The sequence below is a fragment of the Galeopterus variegatus genome, unplaced genomic scaffold, assembly GCF_000696425.1.
Source record: "Galeopterus variegatus unplaced genomic scaffold, G_variegatus-3.0.2 Scaffold6377, whole genome shotgun sequence".
Classification (NCBI taxonomy): domain Eukaryota; kingdom Metazoa; phylum Chordata; class Mammalia; order Dermoptera; family Cynocephalidae; genus Galeopterus; species Galeopterus variegatus.
This window is the reverse complement of record NW_007732488.1, coordinates 77,438-99,391: the sequence shown is the minus strand read 5'-3', so window position 1 is coordinate 99,391 and position 21,954 is coordinate 77,438. Positions and strand designations below refer to the sequence as shown.

Here is a 21,954-nt window from a genome sequence, read left to right as displayed (position 1 = left end):
CATAGATATCTAAAATTCATTATTTCATTTACTCCCCACTTACTGTTTTCCTGAATAAATTGATCAAATATGAAAACTCCAGCCATTGTCCTATAAGATTCTTTTTTTTAAAGATCATTAAACCTAAGTGGGAATTGACCTGCAAAATTTGCAGTGCCTGTTTGTCCTCCTTCCCCAGCCATCTCTTCCAATTGCTGCCTTATCAAAAAGATAAGAATAAACACCTGCCTGTACCTTGGGCCAGTTTAATTTGCAGGTATGATTTGAGTAGTGATGTCATCTGGTTCATGCAGTCTCAATGGGGACAATACTGCTTGCAAGGGAGTGAAAAAATCTTACTCTTTTTTATGTATGAAGCATTGACACACATTCTGTACATAAACAGATATATGGTTTGCGTGTGATATTAAAACTTCAGGGAGGGATGATTAGGGAAACAACGTCTTTTGCTCCTTAGAGGGGTGGTAATGAAGAAAGGGTTGAAAAATGCTGTGGATTGAATGTCACCCAAACTCACTGAAGCTTAATCCACACTGTAGCTGTTAAGAGGATGGGAAATCCTAATATGGTAATTGAAAGGTGGGGCCTTGAAGATGTGATTAGATTGTGAGGACCCTGCCCTAGTGAATGGATTAATCCATTGATGGTTTAATGGTGGTCATGTTTTTGTGGTTCTGATGGCTTTAAAAGGAGAGCATGTGAGAAGCTCTCTCTGCTCAAACCATCTGCCATGTGACACCCTGTGTCACTGAACAGTGCCACCACCAAAGAAAGCCTTCACCAGATGTGTTCCCTGGACTTTAGACTTCCCAGCCTCCAAAACTGTAAGCAATAAATCTTGTTTCCTTACTAATTACCCAGTTTCAGGTATTCCTGTTATAAGGAACAGAAACGGACTAATACATAGTTCTACAGTCTCCACCTCCCAGTCCCTCTATACCACACCCTAACAAATTACTCCCACACCTTCCTCCCAACCCTTGCCAGTACAGCCTGGTCTCCCCTTGCTCCATCTCCTCCTGTGAGTCTGTTGATACAGATAGACTTTCCAACAGATAAAAAAACGAATGAGTAAACTGATTTAAGATTGGCAGGTCAGAGAGGATAGCAAGGTATTATCCACTTGATTTCTGTTTACTCATTAGGGAGGACCTTATTTTATAGGATTTTTAGCTCCAATAGCCTGTTATCCATTCAAATGCCTAGTGGGTAGTGAATAATGGGATATGTTTTTCCGACATCCTTATTAAGTGTATTATGTGGAATGAGTAAGGAGACGTAGGATCTTAGTCCTAACTTGGCCATATGTCAGAACTTGGTGTGTGATGTTGGGGAAGTTACTTTGATTCTATATCTTCAGTAGGATTATGGAGATGTCAAGGCTACCTACTATGTCTACCTCCCAGGGTTGTCCTGAGGATCAAAAGATAAGAGATGTGACAGCACATGGTAAATTGCGAAAAGAGTGTAAAAATAAACATTGTGAAAAGGGTCACAGTTACATTTAAATCTTGTGGTCCAGACTTGTGTGTGTGGGGGGTGTGAATGTATATGGCTATGGGATAAGCCTTGAGCAAATTCGTGAATCAGGGATTAATGTGTGGCAAGAACATTTCCTGCTGGCCAGCAAATGTCTTAACATTTTCTTATTTGGTCAGTTCCTCCATACCTTGCTGAGCTAGTTCTGTGGCATTTTCCCACCATTATGGCTTTTATGACAATGTAGTACTCAGTGATGTAGCTCACTTTGAAAAAGCTCATAGAGGGCACATAGTAGATGCTCAATAAATAGCTTTGAATGAATAAATGAATAAACAAGGTCAGATATTCTCTGAAGTGCTCAGATTCACCCAGCGCATGTAACTGATTACTAACGGCTCATCAACAGCCAATGGTTACATTTTATTTGAAAACGAAGGTGCTTACCATCATCTGTGGGGTTCACAAAATGTAGTTCTGGCAGCCCAAGAGGAGATATGAAAACCGGATGGAATTCATCTGTGAATTTAATCCTGGGTCCTGAAGGGGAAAAGTGTTTAAAGTAATTAGAAAAATTAGGAAAGGAAGACGATGAATGTTAATAGATGTTGCTTCCTGATAAGCCATAGTGAAAACTGTGACTTACATGAGTCATTTGCAAAAGAAAACAATAAAGCATTCTAAAGGACCAGAGTATCATTAATAAAAATGAATTGCATTGACAAAGAGTTTAAAGAGACACAGATGTTTAGGTTACCTAATCTAAAGAACATGTGTAACAACCACCCACCCACTGCAGTGTTCCCCATGATGAGTGGGGCTTTGGGGTAATTAGCTCTCTGCTCCAGAAGGTCATCCAGGGTCACTGGGGTGATCCAGGTAGTCCTCTCTCCTTGGAATGTCAGCCTCCTCTTCTTTGGGTTTTCTGCCATTCTCTACAGAGAAGCAAAGCCAATATGATTTCAAGTAAGGCTCGTGAACAACAAGCCATGAGTACATCCACTGCTCTGGGTGTCCAAGTGGCCGGCCGGTCATTTCAGCTTTCTGAGGAGACCCATCTTCTAGGGATCAGGAAAGGTGGTCTGTTTGAAACCACTCAGACTGAGATCCATGTGGGCACCACTGAACAGATATGGGTGTCGATGAAGAACTGGGTGTAGAGTAAGCCCTGTCTGCTTTTCTGAAGTGAGTGTGTGGGAGGAAGCAGCACGGAGGGTAAAAGTGCCAGGCTTCTTGTCCTCGCCATGGGTGTCGATGAAGAACTGGGTGTAGAGTAAGCCCTGTCTGCTTTTGTGAAGTGAGTGTGTGGGAGGAAGCAGCACGGAGGGTAAAAGTGCCAGGCTTCTTGTCCTCGCTACACCCTAACAGTGACTCAGAGGAGACTCAACTTTGGGGATTAGGATTTTTGGAGGACAAAAATTGCTTATAGGCAAAACTATCCTTGAATAAAATGCCTCAAATGATTCACCAGGTATAGTATAAATGGATTGTTTTTACAACTCTGTATACACATACACACATATGTATATATCTATACCTATACATATAATTTCTATCCTTGAATAAAATGCCTCAAATGATTCACCAGGTATAGTATAAATGGATTATTTTTACAACTCTGTATACACATACACACATATGTATATATCTATACCTATACATATAATTTTGAAATACTAGACTCACACTTGAGGGTGTCCAAGGCCTCACACTTTGAGAGGTGTGTGGGGACTGAGACCTCTGAGAAGCCAGTGTAATCGCATCTCTCATCTCATGCTCCCTCCAGGGAACAGTCATGGAATGGAGTGGTGGGCGCACCACAGCATGCATTGATTTATTTGGGGGCTTGGCCAGCGTGGGGATCTGAACCCGTGACCTTGGTGTTACCAGCACCTCTCTAACCAAGTGAGCTAACCAGCCAGCCCTTCACCACATTATTTATATTATTTTCTCTCTTTCCCTCCACCGAGTTGAAATCACAAATGTTAGTTGTAAGAATAGTGTAAACTCATTATTCCAAGTATCATTTGATTCTTGCTTTACCTGTTTTACAAAATGCCTTTAAGATATCTCTCAGTATAGCTACCCTCTGACCGCAGGATCTTCAGGTGAGTTGGACCAAAGCATCTCTAAGGTCCTGGCAGAAACACTCTTCTAAGCTGTCTTCTTCAAGTTATTTACAGGAGAGCTGAGCCAGTGGGGTATTGCTCCATTATCCATGTTGAACACACTTCCAACTTTTAATATCTGAAACTCGGTAATTCCACAGTGTAATACAAAAGGGCATATAACCAGACCGTGTTATGAGACGACAAAAGTAAAGTATCTTACTATCAGCTCAGGAGGGAATATAGGCTCCTGGGTTGGATCCAAGGGCTGGAATTCATCTTCATTATACAGTTTGGTACATATCTCAAAACAAAACAAAATACAGATATAATTACAAGGAGAACTTCAGAGTTACTGAGAGAGTCTTTAAGTGTGTGAGACTTCAGAGTCAGGGCCGCTGCGCCTGGCATCCCCAGCACAAAATGGAGGTGCCAGAGCCACAGAATGTCCCTGAATGGAATTCTTCCCTCCCTCACAGGACCACAGGATGGTCTCCCCAGCAGATTTACTGGACTTTGGTTTTCCTCCTCAGGCATCGGAAACTGGGTTTGAAACTTCTTGCTGAGTCTCAGGTACTATTTGCAGATTTTTTTTGGCATGAGCCTGAAGGTGCACCACTGCTTAGTTCCTCTTTGTGTTTGTTGGGGGTGTTGGTAAACCCATATTAAGGCACAGAGAGTTAGGTGTAATGTTTTCGAAGGAAAACAGCCTTCTGTGGTGATCAGCCTCATGGAAGTCATGGGCTTGCTAATTTTTGGAGCTCCTTGGGACTCCAAAGTGCCCTGAATTAACTTATTTTGCACTTTACTCACTGAGAAGAATAGAAAACTTGAATAAACTTGCATTTATGTGGTTATTTTTCAGTCAATCCCAACTGAAGTGGAACAACCAGATACATACCTTTTCCTGTCGATTCACAAAAGACCTCTCTTCTTGATCCATGCAACATTTTCCTGATCCTTTCATTTGACAAACAGTTGATTCCTTAGGGAACAAGGCAGTTAAAATCAAACTTATGGGCTGATTTTTTTAAACACCTACCTAAGTACCTGGCAGGGTGGGTTAAAAGCGATTCTGTCACTGAACAATTAAAGAAAATTACAGAGAGTGTGCAACCATGCTCACGGTAGAGCCTTGTAAATGGTGTCACTCCAGTCTCTGGGGAAGACAAAGGGGACTAGAGATGGATATGGTCTGCCAGTCTGCCACTAAGGCTTCCTGCTGGAAGTGAGATAAATGGAGTATAGTTATAATGTGGTAACTAAAAAACCCAAACAGATCGCTCTTCTTTGTTTAAATGACACAGCATGTGTCTTTTAATAAAGTCCTGGGAAGACATACTGCCTTTGAGACTTTCTACACACACGTGTAAATAAGCTGAAAACCCAAGTTTATCTGGATGTTATTGGAGTCATTCTGAATTATATAGATGATTCAAGCCCCAAACCATTTAATCTTAATTTTCAGGACATTTCATGCAGAGCCAAATGTGTAGTGGTTTTGGCCTAAATTCGTTTGTCAGTTACTGTAACTGTCAGACTGTTCTTGTTTGCCCTTTTCAATGTGCAAACCCTGCCTAAGGGTCTGTGGCAATTTGGAGATGCTGCGCTTCACACATGGAGTCAAGGAGACCTGGGGTCTGGTTCCTGCTTTACCACATACTAGCCAGGTTGAGCTTGTTAAATTAGGATAAAACCCAAAAGGTTTGTTAGATTAAAACATGAGAAGAGTTGGACACAGTGTCTGACACAGTTGCTGCAAAAGTGGCGACTGATATTTTTGCTTGTAAGGTCATTTTCTACAGAGTTAAGAAGGGATTTGGATTTCGTGACAACACTGTGCATAATAAAGGAACTCAGTACAAGTTCATGCATTGGGGGCCTAGAGTGAGTGAGTAAAAATACCTATTTTTCTCTATATCTTTATAGATAAATTAGATATAGATTTTGTATAGATTTTGTCTCCAGGAAAATAATCACATGGTATTGGGTTGAATAACATGAAGTTGCTGTTTTTGTAGGTCAAAAGTGGTAGAATATTGGCTAATCATATGGTACAACATAAATAGTATCTTACCCAGGACTTAAAATAAACTAGCCTGTAGTTCGTAAAACTTCTGAAAATTCTTCATTAATGGCATAAAATCACATCTTTTTCAAAGACTTTATAGTGCTTGTAATGAACTGGTGTACCTTGAATTATTTTTACCATAAAAAGTGGGTGCCGGAATAACACCCTAAAATCTTCTCAAAAGCATATCTCCTCTTGACATTTAACTTTCTGAAAATAATATATTTCAAAACTACCTGCCCCCCAGTACATTACCTTTTCCCCCCCAACTTCCTTTGCCCTATCTTGTTTCTTAATCTCTCAACTTTGAAGGTGACTTGGATTCTTTTCTCATTGCACTTGTCACTAGGTGCTGGTTATGATTCTGACAATCCCCTTCTAGAATGTTATCTTTCTGTCCCCACATGAGCCACACTGGTCTAGGTCATTATTCCTTATGCATGGAATACTGCACTACTCCATGCCCTCAATCCCCACGGTATCTCCCCAGGCTTATTCTTCCTATAGGCAGGTGTCAAGAATTTTCCTTCTGAAACACTGTTCTCATTGTGTTACTCCTAGCTTGAGACCAGATAATGACCACATGTTGGTTATCAGCTTTAAGTCTGAATTCCTTAGCCCCAAACACTATCTTTTTACATTCCAGTGCTTCAGTCACATCGATTTCTTACCACGACCTTGGACATCTTTCTTTTTCCTCTTTCTCTGCATTTTCTTACTTGGAATTTTCTACTGGCCTCTCTTCAGGCATTCATTTCTATCACTTCCATTAGGACCTAGCTCAAAACTTCCTTTCTCCAATAAGTTCCCACTGTCTCTTCCCTTCCCACTTATTAATNGCTTGAGACCAGATAATGACCACATGTTGGTTATCAGCTTTAAGTCTGAATTCCTTAGCCCCAAACACTATCTTTTTACATTCCAGTGCTTCAGTCACATCGATTTCTTACCACGACCTTGGACATCTTTCTTTTTCCTCTTCCTCTGCATTTTCTTACTTGGAATTTTCTACTGGCCTCTCTTCAGGCATTCATTTCTATCACTTCCATTAGGACGTAGCTCAAAACTTCCTTTCTCCAATAAGTTCCCACTGTCTCTTCCCTTCCCACTTATTAATTCTCTTTAATCCATCTTCCTTCAAAATTTATATACATGATATATAGAATATATAGAATTTTTAATATCTTGCTTTTCATTTCTGCTTTTATTGTTTCTATGTTTCATTTTCTTTAATAGAGTGTGCATTTCTTGATGCCATGGACCATATACTATACTTCTCAGGAAAGTGCCAAATTTAGAGCTATGAACAAGATAGATGCTAAGGCTTTACTTAAAAACATACCAATGGAGGGCAACTTTAAGTGGTTAGAAAGGTCATCATGAGGTTAATTTAGAGATTAATGAATCGAATAGATTATTTTATGCAAAGGTTTGTTAATATATAAGTCAACAGAATAAACATTCTTTTTTAAAAAAACTTACCACGCAGAAAGTTTTTCCACTTTCTATGATTGGTCGGTATCCAGTGCAGCGGCACAAATTACCTGATTAAGAAGGAATCAAGTTTTAAGAAATAAGACAGAAATACATTGCATGTCTGTGCTTCATGTTTTCCGTGGAAGAGCTATATTAGGAACTAGATTCTTCTTTGTTCCCTAAAACCAGCTAGATGGTTCTTTGGAACAAATGTTCCCGTTGGAGATGGTCTTCAAAAACAGATGTTGTGATTGCATTTTCTTCCTGAAATACCACAAAGATCTTCATAGTTTTCCCAACCAACTCTTCCTGCCTCATTTCCCACCCCTATTCTAGCTCGTGTCCCTCCCACCCTCAGAACATCTCATGTGTGGCCCTCAGCAAGCCTTCTCATCCGGTCTCTTCTCCCAAAATGCCCTCTTGGGCAAAGAGGGACTGGGACCACTTAGCCAGTATCAGGGGTTTTTGTTTTCTTTTCATTCTTGGTCACATAATCAGTGCTAAGTCCACAAGCCGTACTAAAGCTCACCAGAGGAAAGCTAATTGCATCCATTACAGAAATTCTTTTGACTCTAAGAAAAAAAAAAGATGGAAATTCAAAAATTTTATTCTATCCCCTTAGTCTTAAAGGGAAAAGACTAGATTAAATGAAACAATGATTTATACCAGTAGACTATTTTAGAAGTTATGTGGTTACATGAATTACATTTCTTTGAACTTTATTTTATGTTATTGTTTTTCTTAAAATATAAACATGAAGGTTATCAATGTGGCTAACATTTATAATTCTAGAAAGAGCACAAGCAGAGGGACTGTGAACCAAATTATACTCTCCAAGCTATCCACACCTAGAATAAGGTTGTCTAACCATCCATTTAGCCAAACTTGACAAAACCATGTCTTGTAGTTGCTCTATGAACTACAGGCATAGAATCTAGAAGGAAATGATCCATCTCCACAAGACTACCTGCACATATTCGAAGAAACAAGAAGTATGACGAATCACAAAATCTCTGCTTTTTAAAGCTCTAAATACCTCATAGTGTGGATTACTCATTGAACAAAGATTATCCATTGTTCAAATCCATTCACGTTGGTTAAAGTTATAATTGAAACCATAGGCCAAAGTTTTAATAGAATTTAATGAGAAACCAAAAATTTTGAGTTAAGTTGTTGAGTGATAGGGGGAAATACTAGAGAATATTTATATACCAGTCACAATAACATTTAAGTTGAATTTTTACTTAGTTTTATTCTTCATCTTTTCACCTCAAAATTGGATTTCTGTCTGGGTCTCTTTATTCAAAGGAAAGAAAGCTTTCCTATAATATTTACAGGTTTGCTTTACCAGCTTTCTTCTAACAGCTAGTGGATGAGTTACCTTGAAACTAGGCATGTTTGTTACAGGAAACCACATTTGTTACCTTTTTTTTTTTGGTAGAAAAATGTGTTCTTTGTTTAAATTTGATTCATTTTTTGTCATAGGAGGTTGAATTGCTCACTAAGCTTATTTGTGATAAATAATTGTTGTCCACGATTTCCTAGATATTATTACAATGAACCCAACCAGAACATAAAATGTAAAGTATCTACAAATCTTTCCCCTTTGCAAAGTTAATTTTAGTAAGTAGAGTTAATGAATGATTTGAACAGATTAATTAAAAGACAAACAGCAAAATATTGTTTTTCCACACTACCAAAATTTTTACATTTGGAAAAGATTGTACTAAAAGTATTAGAAACAGCCCATTTAAATACCTTTGCAGAATGACAAAGGACTCCACTAAGGGAAAATGTTTTATAATGAAACCCCCATTGTCCCAATTCCTGGCATCACTGCTGCCAAAATGAAGACAGCCCTCCCTGGAAAAGTCTGTGTCAAGACAAGTACCAAGGAGACCCGCGTGTTGGTCAGGTCTCCGGAATCCCAAAGCTGTGACATAGATTCTCTCCATGGGCCAGGGCCTCCCTCACTAGTTACTTGAGCACTTTCTACCCTGGGCCCTGCCTGCAAAGCGCCAAGAAGGCTCACCTGCAAGAGCTTCCATTATCTGCTCAGGGGTCGGCTCTGGGTGGTTCCTCAGCAGAGTGTAGAGGGACATCACCATCCCTGGGCTGCAGAATCCACACTGGGTGCCATGACACTTGGCCAGTCTTTCCTGGGAGACAATGGTACACCATTTATGCTTTAGACCTCGTGTTTCCCTCCCGTGGACACCAGCAAGCAGTAGAGCTTACATATTTAGCTCTCCAGAAATAACTTCAGGGTAAAAGATGTCCTCCGGAAGAAAAACACTTTTACTTCTTAATATTATATGCATATTATTTTTGCCCTCAAGAAAAGCTTGGTGGCAGGTATTCATTAAGTCACTTTACTCTATAGATCCTGTTTTCTTCATCTGAAATAGGAAGCGTAGTTTAGAGAAACAGGTAAAATTCTCTGGAGTCACGCTCATGTGTTTTGGGCCTTACTGCACATCAACTGTGTGACCCTGGGTGATTTACTTGACTTTTCTCCATCTTTAAAATTAGGATAATAATGGTATCTATTTTACATGGAGGTATGAGAATAAGTGAATGAACATCTGTGAATCATTTAGCACAGTCTCTGGCAAGTCATTTTCATCCTCTTCTCCATTTATATTACAGAATTTTTGATGGATTAAATGACATAATCTATATGAATGCTTTGTAAATTGTAAAGTACTATTTATTTATTTATTTTTTTCCTTTTTGTCTTTTTTTACTGACCGGTAACGGGATCGCAACCCTCGGTGTTGCACCCGCACCGCGCTCAGCCAGTGAGCGGGAACCGGTCTCCACATGGGATCTGAACCCTCGGCGGGAGCGCCGCTGCGCTCCCAAGCGGCGCACTCTCCAGTGTGCCACCAGGCCGGCCCTTAAAGTACTATTTAGTAATGTGCTATTTATGTATTTAATATATGCACATTCAACTTTATACACTCAAATACAACAAAACAAACAAAACACTAAAAAGTTATGTGAGAAATGACAATTTACTTTGTCTACTTTATACAAAGACCCTATGCCATGAAGATATAGATGGCAGACCTATCTCTGGGATCCCTCTGTGTGTATCAGTCCTGTGTGCCTCTCACAGGGTACTCAACTGGCTGGCTTGAGTGTGATTCAAATGTTTTTAAATAAACATTTTTCAAACAGCATGGCTCCTAAAATGAAAGCCAAATACTTCATGTGTGGCTCAACTGAAAGGACAGACATAGTTCTAATGCTACAGGAAAATATGGCTCTGTTGGGTTTATTTCTAGATGCAGACATTTCACATGTAGCATGTAAACTTGGCTGTAAACGTGCTTGTAAATGTTTAACAACTAGCTCTCTGGGGGAAAAAAAGCCCTGGTTTGTATCTTCTGCCTATTTGCATGGTATATGTACTTCCACCATGGCTGATATTATTTTATAAACTATTTAATTATAAGTTTGTATAGTTTAATTTTTAATAATGGCTGTGTTTCAAGATTGGCTTGCAAAATTCCTGAATATTTGACAATAATTCCTTGCAAGCCTGTATAAGTCTGCTCCAGGGCACTCACTATTCAACAAATCTAGCTTTTGTCCCATGAAGATCTGAGAGAAAGTGCAGCATGAAGTGCTTCCATAATGTTAAAGTGATGAGCCAAGTGAGGGCTAAGATCGTAATGAGACCAAAAATTCATTGAGTTTATGGCTGAAAGATGTGCACTAGTAACAAGGGCTCATCAAAGGTAACACATTGAAGGAGAGAGCTCGTGGCCTCTATGTTCCAGCCTCGCCTCCCAAGAGAAGGAATCTCAAGGGAAATCACAGCTTTTCATACTTTTCTTTCTACACACCGCCTTAAAAACTCAATCCCTGCAGAAGTTCGCATTCTTGTATATAAAAAGTAACATTGCCGTTTCTCTAAAATATAAACTTTAGTAAACACCTTCTTGTTTTAGCTGTGTTTCGTTGTAGCACTGTGTACGGTTACTTGTCAGACATTTGGAGAGCATTCAGGGAGTATTTGCACACATAATTGGCCTCTGTATCAGAGTTCAGTAATTTTGAAATGCGATGGACAACTAGTATCTTCTATAAACTTCTGATTTTCTGCCTCATTTTCTCCTCTTATCAGACTGGACTGTTCTTGTTTTTGTTTAGGGTAAGGATGGGGCTGAGATGGTCTCTTGGGGTTAAGATATATTAAAATCAATGAAAGAATCTTGAAAAGATTACAGAGAAGATACCTAGCTATGAATTACTGAGTCATACAAAACAAGAATTTAAAAGCACAAAGGATTTTAAAGTTGGTGATCTAGTTGGAGTACATTAGACTATGTGGGGTGCCTAAACCAGCCTCTGGTCCCCATCACATCCTGCTCTTACCTGCACGGGGTGAATCCTGGTTTTGATGCTTCCCACACCTTCCACTGTGGTGACAGCAGCCCCATACAGAGAGCAGATGGGCAGCAGGCAGGCTGTGGCTGGATAGTGGCTGCGATGGAATTATGTAAAGAGAACACATTGGAATCATGGGGAGTGGGCAACATAATTTGTGGAGTTACTTCAGTCCAAGAGTCATGAAACTCTATTTCCCTGAACATACAGAGCAGACTAGAAACAAAACCATACATTTCTGGATGTGCCCAAGAAAAAACTTACAAATGGCTGGTGCAGCATGGTAGAGAGAAATGAAAAAAAAGAATAATGGAGATTTTTGTGTAGGATCTTCAAGAGACCCTCGTTCTGCATATTCTCCCTTCATTCTAGGCAAAGGAAGCCTTTTACTCACCACAGTTGATACATTGACTTATGTAAACCACCATGGAGTAGTCTAGCCCAGTGATTCTCAACCATGGGACACTTTAAAAAATACAGATCGTCTAGCCTAATTAAATCAGAATCTCTGGGGTGGGATCAATTAACCACGTTTTAAAGCTCGTCAGAGGATTCCAGTGCATGGCCAAGTTTGAAAGTCATGGGTTTATGCTCCTGTCTTGACCGTCTCTCCCACACTGTATTAGTGGCATGGCAGATGGGGTCAGCGCCAGATTCTCATCTCACTGGTTGGGAATGGGGTCCAGACTTCATTAGTTAAATTTAGCTTCTTTATTCCCACTAAGGCTAAGTCCCATTCTCTTTTCCAGTATGGGAAATTGTCCCTTTCTCAGGGAATGTTTCCTTTGTTCTCCTTCCCAGGCTGAGAGTATGAATGCTGTTCCTCTGGGTCCAGCAGCCCATTGAATCATCACAGCTGACTGGCTGGGGACCCTAGGGTGGACCTCAGGTACATCGTGGAACAGGTGCATTTTTGTTTTCACGTCCTTCAATTCCTTTCCTGTTAAGTTTGCTTCCTCTTGACCTTGTCTCCCTTTCCCTTTTCTCTCAACCACTCTTCCCATGCTCACGGCTCTCCTCACACTCACCCTTCTGCCTCTGCCAGCAGAGAGAGGCGTGAGCTCCCTTCACCCTCCTGCCTGCAACCGCTCATAAATATCTGCAGCCACTCTCACCTCACTGGAGGTCAGAGGATGAGGAATCCTTCCTCGTCCTCCCCTGTGCTCTGGGTCCCAGCTACTCTTGTCCCCACATGGACATGCCCCATCATCAGCTGTCCTCCTAACTTCTTCCTTTCTAGGGTCTCATTTCCCTAAATTCTCTTGCATTTAGAAATAAATTCATGTGTTTGCTGTGCTAAAAAAACCCAAAAAACAAAAAAAAACCCAAATCCAAAAGCCTGTCTTTCTCCAGTATTGGCACATGTTTCTTTCCTTTCTTAGTCAANTCTGTTGGGTTTATTTCTAGATGCAGACATTTCACATGTAGCATGTAAACTTGGCTGTAAATGTGCTTGTAAATGTTTAACAACTAGCTCTCTGGGGGAAAAAAAGCCCTGACTCTGTTGGGTTTATTTCTAGATGCAGACATTTCACATGTAGCATGTAAACTTGGCTGTAAACGTGCTTGTAAATGTTTAACAACTAGCTCTCTGGGGGAAAAAAAGCCCTGATTTGTATCTTCTGCCTATTTGCATGGTATATGTACTTCCACCATGGCTGATATTATTTTATAAACTATTTAATTATAAGTTTGTATAGTTTAATTTTTAATAATGGCTGTGTTTCAAGATTGGCTTGCAAAATTCCTGAATATTTGACAATAATTCCTTGCAAGCCTGTATAAGTCTGCTCCAGGGCACTCACTATTCAACAAATCTAGCTTTTGTCCCATGAAGATCTGAGAGAAAGTGCAGCATGAAGTGCTTCCATAATGTTAAAGTGATGAGCCAAGTGAGGGCTAAGATCGTAATGAGACCAAAAATTCATTGAGTTTATGGCTGAAAGATGTGCACTAGTAACAAGGGCTCATCAAAGGTAACACATTGAAGGAGAGAGCTCGTGGCCTCTATGTTCCAGCCTCGCCTCCCAAGAGAAGGAATCTCAAGGGAAATCACAGCTTTTCATACTTTTCTTTCTACACACCGCCTTAAAAACTCAATCCCTGCAGAAGTTCGCATTCTTGTATATAAAAAGTAACATTGCCGTTTCTCTAAAATATAAACTTTAGTAAACACCTTCTTGTTTTAGCTGTGTTTCGTTGTAGCACTGTGTACGGTTACTTGTCAGACATTTGGAGAGCATTCAGGGAGTATTTGCACACATAATTGGCCTCTGTATCAGAGTTCAGTAATTTTGAAATGCGATGGACAACTAGTATCTTCTATAAACTTCTGATTTTCTGCCTCATTTTCTCCTCTTATCAGACTGGACTGTTCTTGTTTTTGTTTAGGGTAAGGATGGGGCTGAGATGGTCTCTTGGGGTTAAGATATATTAAAATCAATGAAAGAATCTTGAAAAGATTACAGAGAAGATACCTAGCTATGAATTACTGAGTCATACAAAACAAGAATTTAAAAGCACAAAGGATTTTAAAGTTGGTGATCTAGTTGGAGTACATTAGACTATGTGGGGTGCCTAAACCAGCCTCTGGTCCCCATCACATCCTGCTCTTACCTGCACGGGGTGAATCCTGGTTTTGATGCTTCCCACACCTTCCACTGTGGTGACAGCAGCCCCATACAGAGAGCAGATGGGCAGCAGGCAGGCTGTGGCTGGATAGTGGCTGCGATGGAATTATGTAAAGAGAACACATTGGAATCATGGGGAGTGGGCAACATAATTTGTGGAGTTACTTCAGTCCAAGAGTCATGAAACTCTATTTCCCTGAACATACAGAGCAGACTAGAAACAAAACCATACATTTCTGGATGTGCCCAAGAAAAAACTTACAAATGGCTGGTGCAGCATGGTAGAGAGAAATGAAAAAAAAGAATAATGGAGATTTTTGTGTAGGATCTTCAAGAGACCCTCGTTCTGCATATTCTCCCTTCATTCTAGGCAAAGGAAGCCTTTTACTCACCACAGTTGATACATTGACTTATGTAAACCACCATGGAGTAGTCTAGCCCAGTGATTCTCAACCATGGGACACTTTAAAAAATACAGATCGTCTAGCCTAATTAAATCAGAATCTCTGGGGTGGGATCAATTAACCACGTTTTAAAGCTCGTCAGAGGATTCCAGTGCATGGCCAAGTTTGAAAGTCATGGGTTTATGCTCCTGTCTTGACCGTCTCTCCCACACTGTATTAGTGGCATGGCAGATGGGGTCAGCGCCAGATTCTCATCTCACTGGTTGGGAATGGGGTCCAGACTTCATTAGTTAAATTTAGCTTCTTTATTCCCACTAAGGCTAAGTCCCATTCTCTTTTCCAGTATGGGAAATTGTCCCTTTCTCAGGGAATGTTTCCTTTGTTCTCCTTCCCAGGCTGAGAGTATGAATGCTGTTCCTCTGGGTCCAGCAGCCCATTGAATCATCACAGCTGACTGGCTGGGGACCCTAGGGTGGACCTCAGGTACATCGTGGAACAGGTGCATTTTTGTTTTCACGTCCTTCAATTCCTTTCCTGTTAAGTTTGCTTCCTCTTGACCTTGTCTCCCTTTCCCTTTTCTCTCAACCACTCTTCCCATGCTCACGGCTCTCCTCACACTCACCCTTCTGCCTCTGCCAGCAGAGAGAGGCGTGAGCTCCCTTCACCCTCCTGCCTGCAACCGCTCATAAATATCTGCAGCCACTCTCACCTCACTGGAGGTCAGAGGATGAGGAATCCTTCCTCGTCCTCCCCTGTGCTCTGGGTCCCAGCTACTCTTGTCCCCACATGGACATGCCCCATCATCAGCTGTCCTCCTAACTTCTTCCTTTCTAGGGTCTCATTTCCCTAAATTCTCTTGCATTTAGAAATAAATTCATGTGTTTGCTGTGCTAAAAAAACCCAAAAAACAAAAAAAAAGTGCTCTGGGTCCCAGCTACTCTTGTCCCCACATGGACATGCCCCATCATCAGCTGTCCTCCCAACTTCTTCCTTTCTAGGGTCTCATTTCCCTAAATTCTCTTGCATTTAGAAATAAATTCATGTGTTTGCTGTGCTAAAAAAAACCCCAAAAAAACAAACAAAAAAAACCCCCAAATCCAAAAGCCTGTCTTTCTCCAGTATTGGCACATGTTTCTTTCCTTTCTTAGTCAAGTTTCTTCGAGAGCTGTCTATAACTTCCTTGCCTTTTAGTCACTCCTATGCCAACTGCACCTCACCTTCCAGCCACATCTTTCTGCTGACACTGCTCTGGGAGCAATCCAGTGTCCCTGGACCACTCCCTGGTGTTTCATGCTAGTGAAACACTTCTACATTCTTGGATTTTTCTCCTCTTGATGTTCCTCCTTCAGCTTTGGTTACTCCCTCTAGGAATCCTTTGTGCGGATTCTTTCTTTGCCCATCTCCCATTCTGTTGTTCTATAGTGTCCTACACTTATGCACTCTCCTATAGTTCCTGCTACCTTCTTGGTGGCCTGAGCTGAAAACCTGCCTTTACCACTAACTGGCCTATGAACCCTTGAGCAAGTTATTTAACTCTCTTTGCCTCAGTTTCCTCTTTTTCAATGTGAGTGATAGTAATGCCTAACTTGAAGTTGTTGGGGAACTAAATATGATAATAAATGTAAGCTACTTTAAATAGTGCCTGGCACACAGTAAGCATTCAATAAATGTTAGTTATTTCTCTCAACACAGTATTCCTGTGAGGAGGGGGAAGCTAATTATTTTTATTATCATTGTTATTATTTATGTCGACAATTTCCAATAAGTTATAGCTCCAGATGAGACCTCTTCTCTAAGTAATAGACCTGTTATCTAGATGCCTGTTGGACAATCCCTCTTAGGTGTCTTGCAATCACCCCAAATGTGACGTGTCCCAAGCTAATCTTCCCTCTTCCCTCTCCTCTTCCCCTCCCCTTCCAAGTTCCCTGATTTGTGAACTGCACCACGCAGTCCCCTGAGACTAAACCTTGGAAATCATGCTAGACAAGTCCTCCTTCATGACCACATTCAGTCAGGGAGCAAGTTTACATTTTTAGGAAAGGGAGAGGCTGCTCAATCACATAGCAAGTTGAAGGGTCTCGTTCAGCCTTTCCTGGCAAACAGCTCTTCTTGGCGTATGTTGAAGACCTAAATCTTCCACCAGGACTGTCACTTCTTCGCATTGAGCCATTCTTACCTGACTCTCACCCTGAAACCTCCTACTAAAAAACAAAGAAAGTATTCTTACAACAGCCCAGAGCAGAGCCCTGAGAGACTGGCACACAGGACAGATACATTCTGCTAGGAAGAACATCTGTGGGAAAGATCTGGCAGTTAGGAGGTGGCAGGAGAGCAGGCTTGGAGGAGTGTGAGTGTATGCGACCCCTGGAGAGAGGAGCGGAGGAACAGGAGAAGCACAGCAACAGGAAGAGTGGGAGGCTCCAGCCCCGCTCAGCCCAGAGCAGGGGCCAGGCCAATGCAAAGGATACTGGATCTTCTTGGTCTTGGGGTTGTATCTTGACACCATCACTGTGCAGGCCCCGCAGCCTCCTCCTCCACAGGCATATTTAGTGCCTGTGAGATGGACTTGAAGAAAGGAAATCAAGGAAAAGGGCAGCCCAGGCTCTTTGGTTTTTATGTTTTTCTCCCTTGGATGCGGATAACAAGCAACACGTTTTCTTGAGTCTTGTACCAAGTTGGCCAAGGTTCCTTGCTTAAAGAGATTGTTTAGCTTTTTGCTTATAAATGAGCTCGTTGATGAAAGGTAGGAAGAAATCCTGATAGACCCATACTGCCTTATCCGAAAACCTTGGGTCCAGACGCATTTCTGAATTTAACATTTTTTGCATTTTAGGAAGGTAATAATATAGCACTCTCAATGGTTCTAGGGCAACACCTTGTAATAAAACACATTAGTGTTTCTGCAGCGAGCCACAAGGACATTCACACTAAGCAGGACATGTGAAGACTACATAGAGCCTCACGCCAGTGCAGTCAGGGTTTGCATCCAAATGAGTTAAGAAAAAGTCTGGAATTCAGAATTGTGGACAATGGATTCTGGACCCATATGATGTTGCTGCAGCGGTGGTGGTGAGTGGTTTGTGTCCAGAACTTAGCAAGAGCCTCCCGAGAGACTTAACTTTCCCTTGTACAGTAATGTAATGCTTTCACCTTCTTATGCAACTAGAGAATATTATTTTAACAACTATGGCTCCTGAACCAGTAATGTCAACAATCACTGTGTACCTTTTTCCTGTAAGACGTTTGCATATTTTCACAAAGGGAGAACAGATTATATGCAAATCCTCTATTTCAGGCTGTACAAGAATCTACTGGAATTTGTTTAGAACCTTTCCTGGGTGAAGTGTAAAAAGGATTTCATGGGTGGAGGTCATAATTGGCTTGGGTGGAGGTGAAGACTAATTTTCATCTTGGAAACTGCTGCTTATGAAGAGGTAATACAAGGTCAGGACATTCAGGGTGGCTGGAATAAAGATCTGAGGAGTTCTCTGCAGTGGCCCAGAGGGGCTGTAGCCACTTCCTCTGTCCTTTTGTCCTCAGTCTGAGCCAGCTGTGCCCTCTTAGGGTCTGGCAAGTCCAGCTTTACACCGCCTGGCAGAGTGCTGAAAGGAACGTGGTTTATATCATAGTCAAAGTGTTCCAACGAATAGAGCATCAAAGGCAAGGAGATCCTTTATTTCTGCTTTTGGTGTCCTGAACTTTCCAAGTAAAGAAACTAGGTGCTGCCTGCCTCAAAGACGGAGGTCGCTTTTCACTTCGTCAGAACTTAAAACAGCTCTGTGATGCGCCTTGTGAAGTTGCCCTGAGTGAAAAGCGACAAATGCATCCTCCCAGCCCTTTTGTCCTCTGGACACCCCAAAGCCCCCCGCCCCCCACCCCGACTAGAAGTGCCTGGCTCGGTTACTTCCGTGTGCTGCTGACTCATCCTCAAGCTCATCAGTGGGTAGGGTTGCAGATAAAATACAGGACGCTCTGTTAAATTTGAATTTCACATAAACAACGAATAATGCTTTAGTGTAAGTATGTCCCTTGCATTTAAACTCAAATTTAACTTGGCGTACTGTATGTTTATGTGCTAAATCCAGCAACCCTATTTAGGTCAAATACATACAATACTTCAGAGTCTGTTTTGGGGTCCTTTATGTGGAAGAGCTTTCTCAGAGCCCCCAAAATAGACAGCCCTACAGTGTATCTAGAAGAAGCTACCCTGAGACGACATGGGACAGCCAGCAAGTGTGGTTGGACCTGGAGTTTACACTGGAATCTGGTCATTCATTCCCTCGGTGCCAGGCAGAGGGTGACAGCAGACTCCGAGCGGGCCCTTCGCTTCCAGGACCTCATCGCTTCCCTCTCCTTCATTCCCTCCCAGGTCCACCTCCAGCTCTTTGCATCCCTCGGGATAAACTCCTTTCAGTTCCTCAGAGGCTCTGCGTTCTCTGCCTCTGGCTCCCGCGCGGCTCACTGGACCACCCTGGGCCCAGCCTTGCCAGCCCGGTGTCTTCCCTCCCCACGCCGCAGCGGGGCGCTCCCGGCTGTGGCTCCCGGTGGCTGTGGCTCCCAGTGGCCGTGGCTCCCGGTGGCCCTGGCTCCCCCACCAGACGGGGACGGAGGCAGTGTCTGCCTGTTTACTTCTAACACCTGATGAAATGTGCTCGCTGAATGAAGTGGGAATTGTTTTCAGAACGGCAAGACGTGTCAGGCTGCAGCCAAGGGGGTGCACAGGGCAAAGCTGGGGGTGCTCTGAGACGTCCCACGTCCCCAGTTTTATCCTAGAGCCAGGATCGCACGAGATGAGGCCGCTCTGTGCCACCCCCTCCGTGCCCCATGTGGCTGTGGGCCGTTCACCGCGGGGGTCCCGCAGTTCAGATCGCCAGGGAGGTGCTGGGGACAGTGACACGGCTTGCACCCCGCGTGGGGCAGCGACGCAGTGGGAGACATGCGCCACCACTGTGGGCAGGGAGCGAGTGGAATGGCGAAAGGGAGATGGGGAGACCTCCTAACAAATTCCGCTCTTTGTGTGACTGTGTCCCACTCTTGGAAGGACACCCAAGCCAGGGCCCAAGTCAGCAGCAAACTGGGGTTTTGTGGGAGTCTGAACACTGTGGGCAGGGAGCGAGTGGAATGGCGAAAGGGAGATGGGGAGACCTCCTAACAAATTCTGCTCTTTGTGTGACTGTGTCCCACTCTGGGAAGGACACCCAAGCCAGGGCCCAAGTCAGCAGCAAACTGGGGTTTTGTGGGAGTCTGACGTTTTTAATCATATGGAGAACCTGCTTTAAGGAAAAAATATTAAGTTATGAATTTAAATTTCGGTTCAGAGCTTTGGAAGGAGCCATGAGAGAATCCTGTGAAAGTGAAGTAGGTTTCTGCTGGTACTAACTATGGCAGAAAATCTGTGGTTATCCACAAATATTCATTCCCTGTATTGGCCATTCATCAGAATCACCCACTTGAGGAACAAGTTAAAAATAACATCCCTGACTCCATCTCAGAACTGTTGACTCTAATCACAAGTTGAGGCCTGGATGGGTCCGGTTAGTCTTATTTACTCAGAACTACTTACTTATGTCGGGTGCCAGAAAGGGACAGATGGAGAGGGTGCTGGGGAGATGGGGAAGTGGGAAGCTGGGGGTGATTTTGCCTGAGGCTGGTTCTGGCCATGTTTACTTGGGTGTCCATGAATTTTCAGTGTGCTCCTAATACAGATGAATGTCTTCATGTTAGGATGTCCAGAGAAAGCATGGTAAAGTGTGTAGTGAATTTGAAATGATAGAAAAGGGTAGTGATGGGTTTGCTGACTAATGGTGAGACTCTGAAACTGGGTAAATGGGAGATGGCAGGACCAGGATGGGGCTTTGGCCTGTCTGCAGTGTGAGTGGAATGGGGACATCAGGAGGCAGTACTGGTTAGAGTAGAAAAATGACGGGGTAGGAAACCAGATTGCAAGGGGTAAGTGGTGAGACACCGAGTCTGGAGAGAAATCAGGGCATCAGGTACAGGCTATTTCTTAGATAAGTTTGGCAAGGAAAGAACAGGGAGAGATGAAGAAGTGTTTTTAGGTGTGTCTGTTGGGAGGCAAAAAGAGAAAGAAGGGATGATATTGTCATGCTCACCACCGGATCCCTAGAGCCTGGCACTTTGTAGGTGTTTGATAAGTATGTATTTTTAACTTATTACTATAAAATAACTATAGTCCTATAGGAAGTTGCAAAAGTAGTATAGACAGTCCTGTATACTCATCACCCAGCTTCCCCCAGTTGATGACATCTCACAGAGCTATAGTGCAACATGAAAACCAGGAAACTGACATTAGTACAATACTGATGACTGGACTATGGAACTTATCCAGATTTCGTCTCTCATACGTGCACTCATATGTGTGTGTGTATAGTTCTGTGCAATTTAACTTCACATATAGATTTGTGTAACCACTGCCACAATCACTCCCTCATACCACCCCTCTAAGGTCTACTGAAGGTCTTGGAGGAGTGGGGAGTCAGGCCAGAGGCAGAGAGCTGGGAGTGCATTAACTATACTTAGGAATTTTGAAATATATATATATATAAATCTTTGTTTTCTCTGAAAAGGATTTTTTTTAAAGGTGTAGAATAAGTCAGTGGTACTGGCCAGCTGCCAAAAAGAGAGAAAAGAATCAGTTAGCAGAATGTCCTATGGGACACTGTTGTCAGGGACATGCGCCCCCGGACACTGGGCAAAAATGTGGCTAGACATTTTTACATTAACACTCCTGAGTGTGAAGTCGTTGTCAGGGTGACCGTGGGGCTCAAAAGTCATAAGTTATTTCCAAAGCGACACACTCGTGGTTTATGGGATGATTCTTCCAGTTTTGCTCAGGTAAAAAATACAAAAGGAAAACATGAAGCTCTCGTGTTTGGGTGCATTCTCTGAACGCCAACTAGACTGTACAAGTGGAACACGAGGTTATTTATCTAGAGCAAATACAGGTGGCTATCTTGACAAGTCTCACCATGTTCACATTTTATCACCCAGTTAGAATGGATTACAGTAAAATAAAAGGATACGGACTTTCCTCAGGTAGAAAAGTAGATTTACTTCAGGATCAGCGTTCTTCTCTGTTACCTTCATTGTAAAAAGAGAGAAGGGATTTTAGGAAGATAATACCAACATGTTATGGCAATTCTATTTATCGTTTGGAAAGCATGTTTTTGATAGGTGGTGGCTTTACAGAAAAAAGAGTAACAAAAAAAATCTTTTTCTCTAACACTTGGGACCCGAATTTTGAAGAAATAGTAGAGCGTTATTTCAATGTCTCTGAATTTTCCAATGTATGTGACAATTTTGTATTCTGGATTGTTTTTCCTCAGACTTACTTGGAAAGGAGCCAGCTAGGGATCAGACACATATAT

At 42.2% G+C, this 21,954-nt stretch overlaps 1 protein-coding gene across 1 annotated transcript in view; it reads right to left on the bottom strand.

Annotated features, from left to right (window-relative positions):
• Positions 1–21,673, bottom strand: part of LOC103606210 (aldehyde oxidase 4-like) — a gene marked incomplete at its 3' end in the record, with an annotated part of 53,294 nt that extends 31,621 nt beyond the window's left edge. The window contains 9 exon segments of the mRNA XM_008590804.1: positions 1,927–2,019; positions 2,270–2,414; positions 3,811–3,891; positions 4,489–4,572; positions 7,141–7,202; positions 9,167–9,293; positions 14,149–14,257; positions 17,035–17,131; positions 21,610–21,673. Coding sequence (XP_008589026.1) covers positions 1,927–2,019; positions 2,270–2,414; positions 3,811–3,891; positions 4,489–4,572; positions 7,141–7,202; positions 9,167–9,293; positions 14,149–14,257; positions 17,035–17,131; positions 21,610–21,673 — 862 coding nt within the window.
• Between the last annotated feature and the right edge of the window lie 281 nt (positions 21,674–21,954).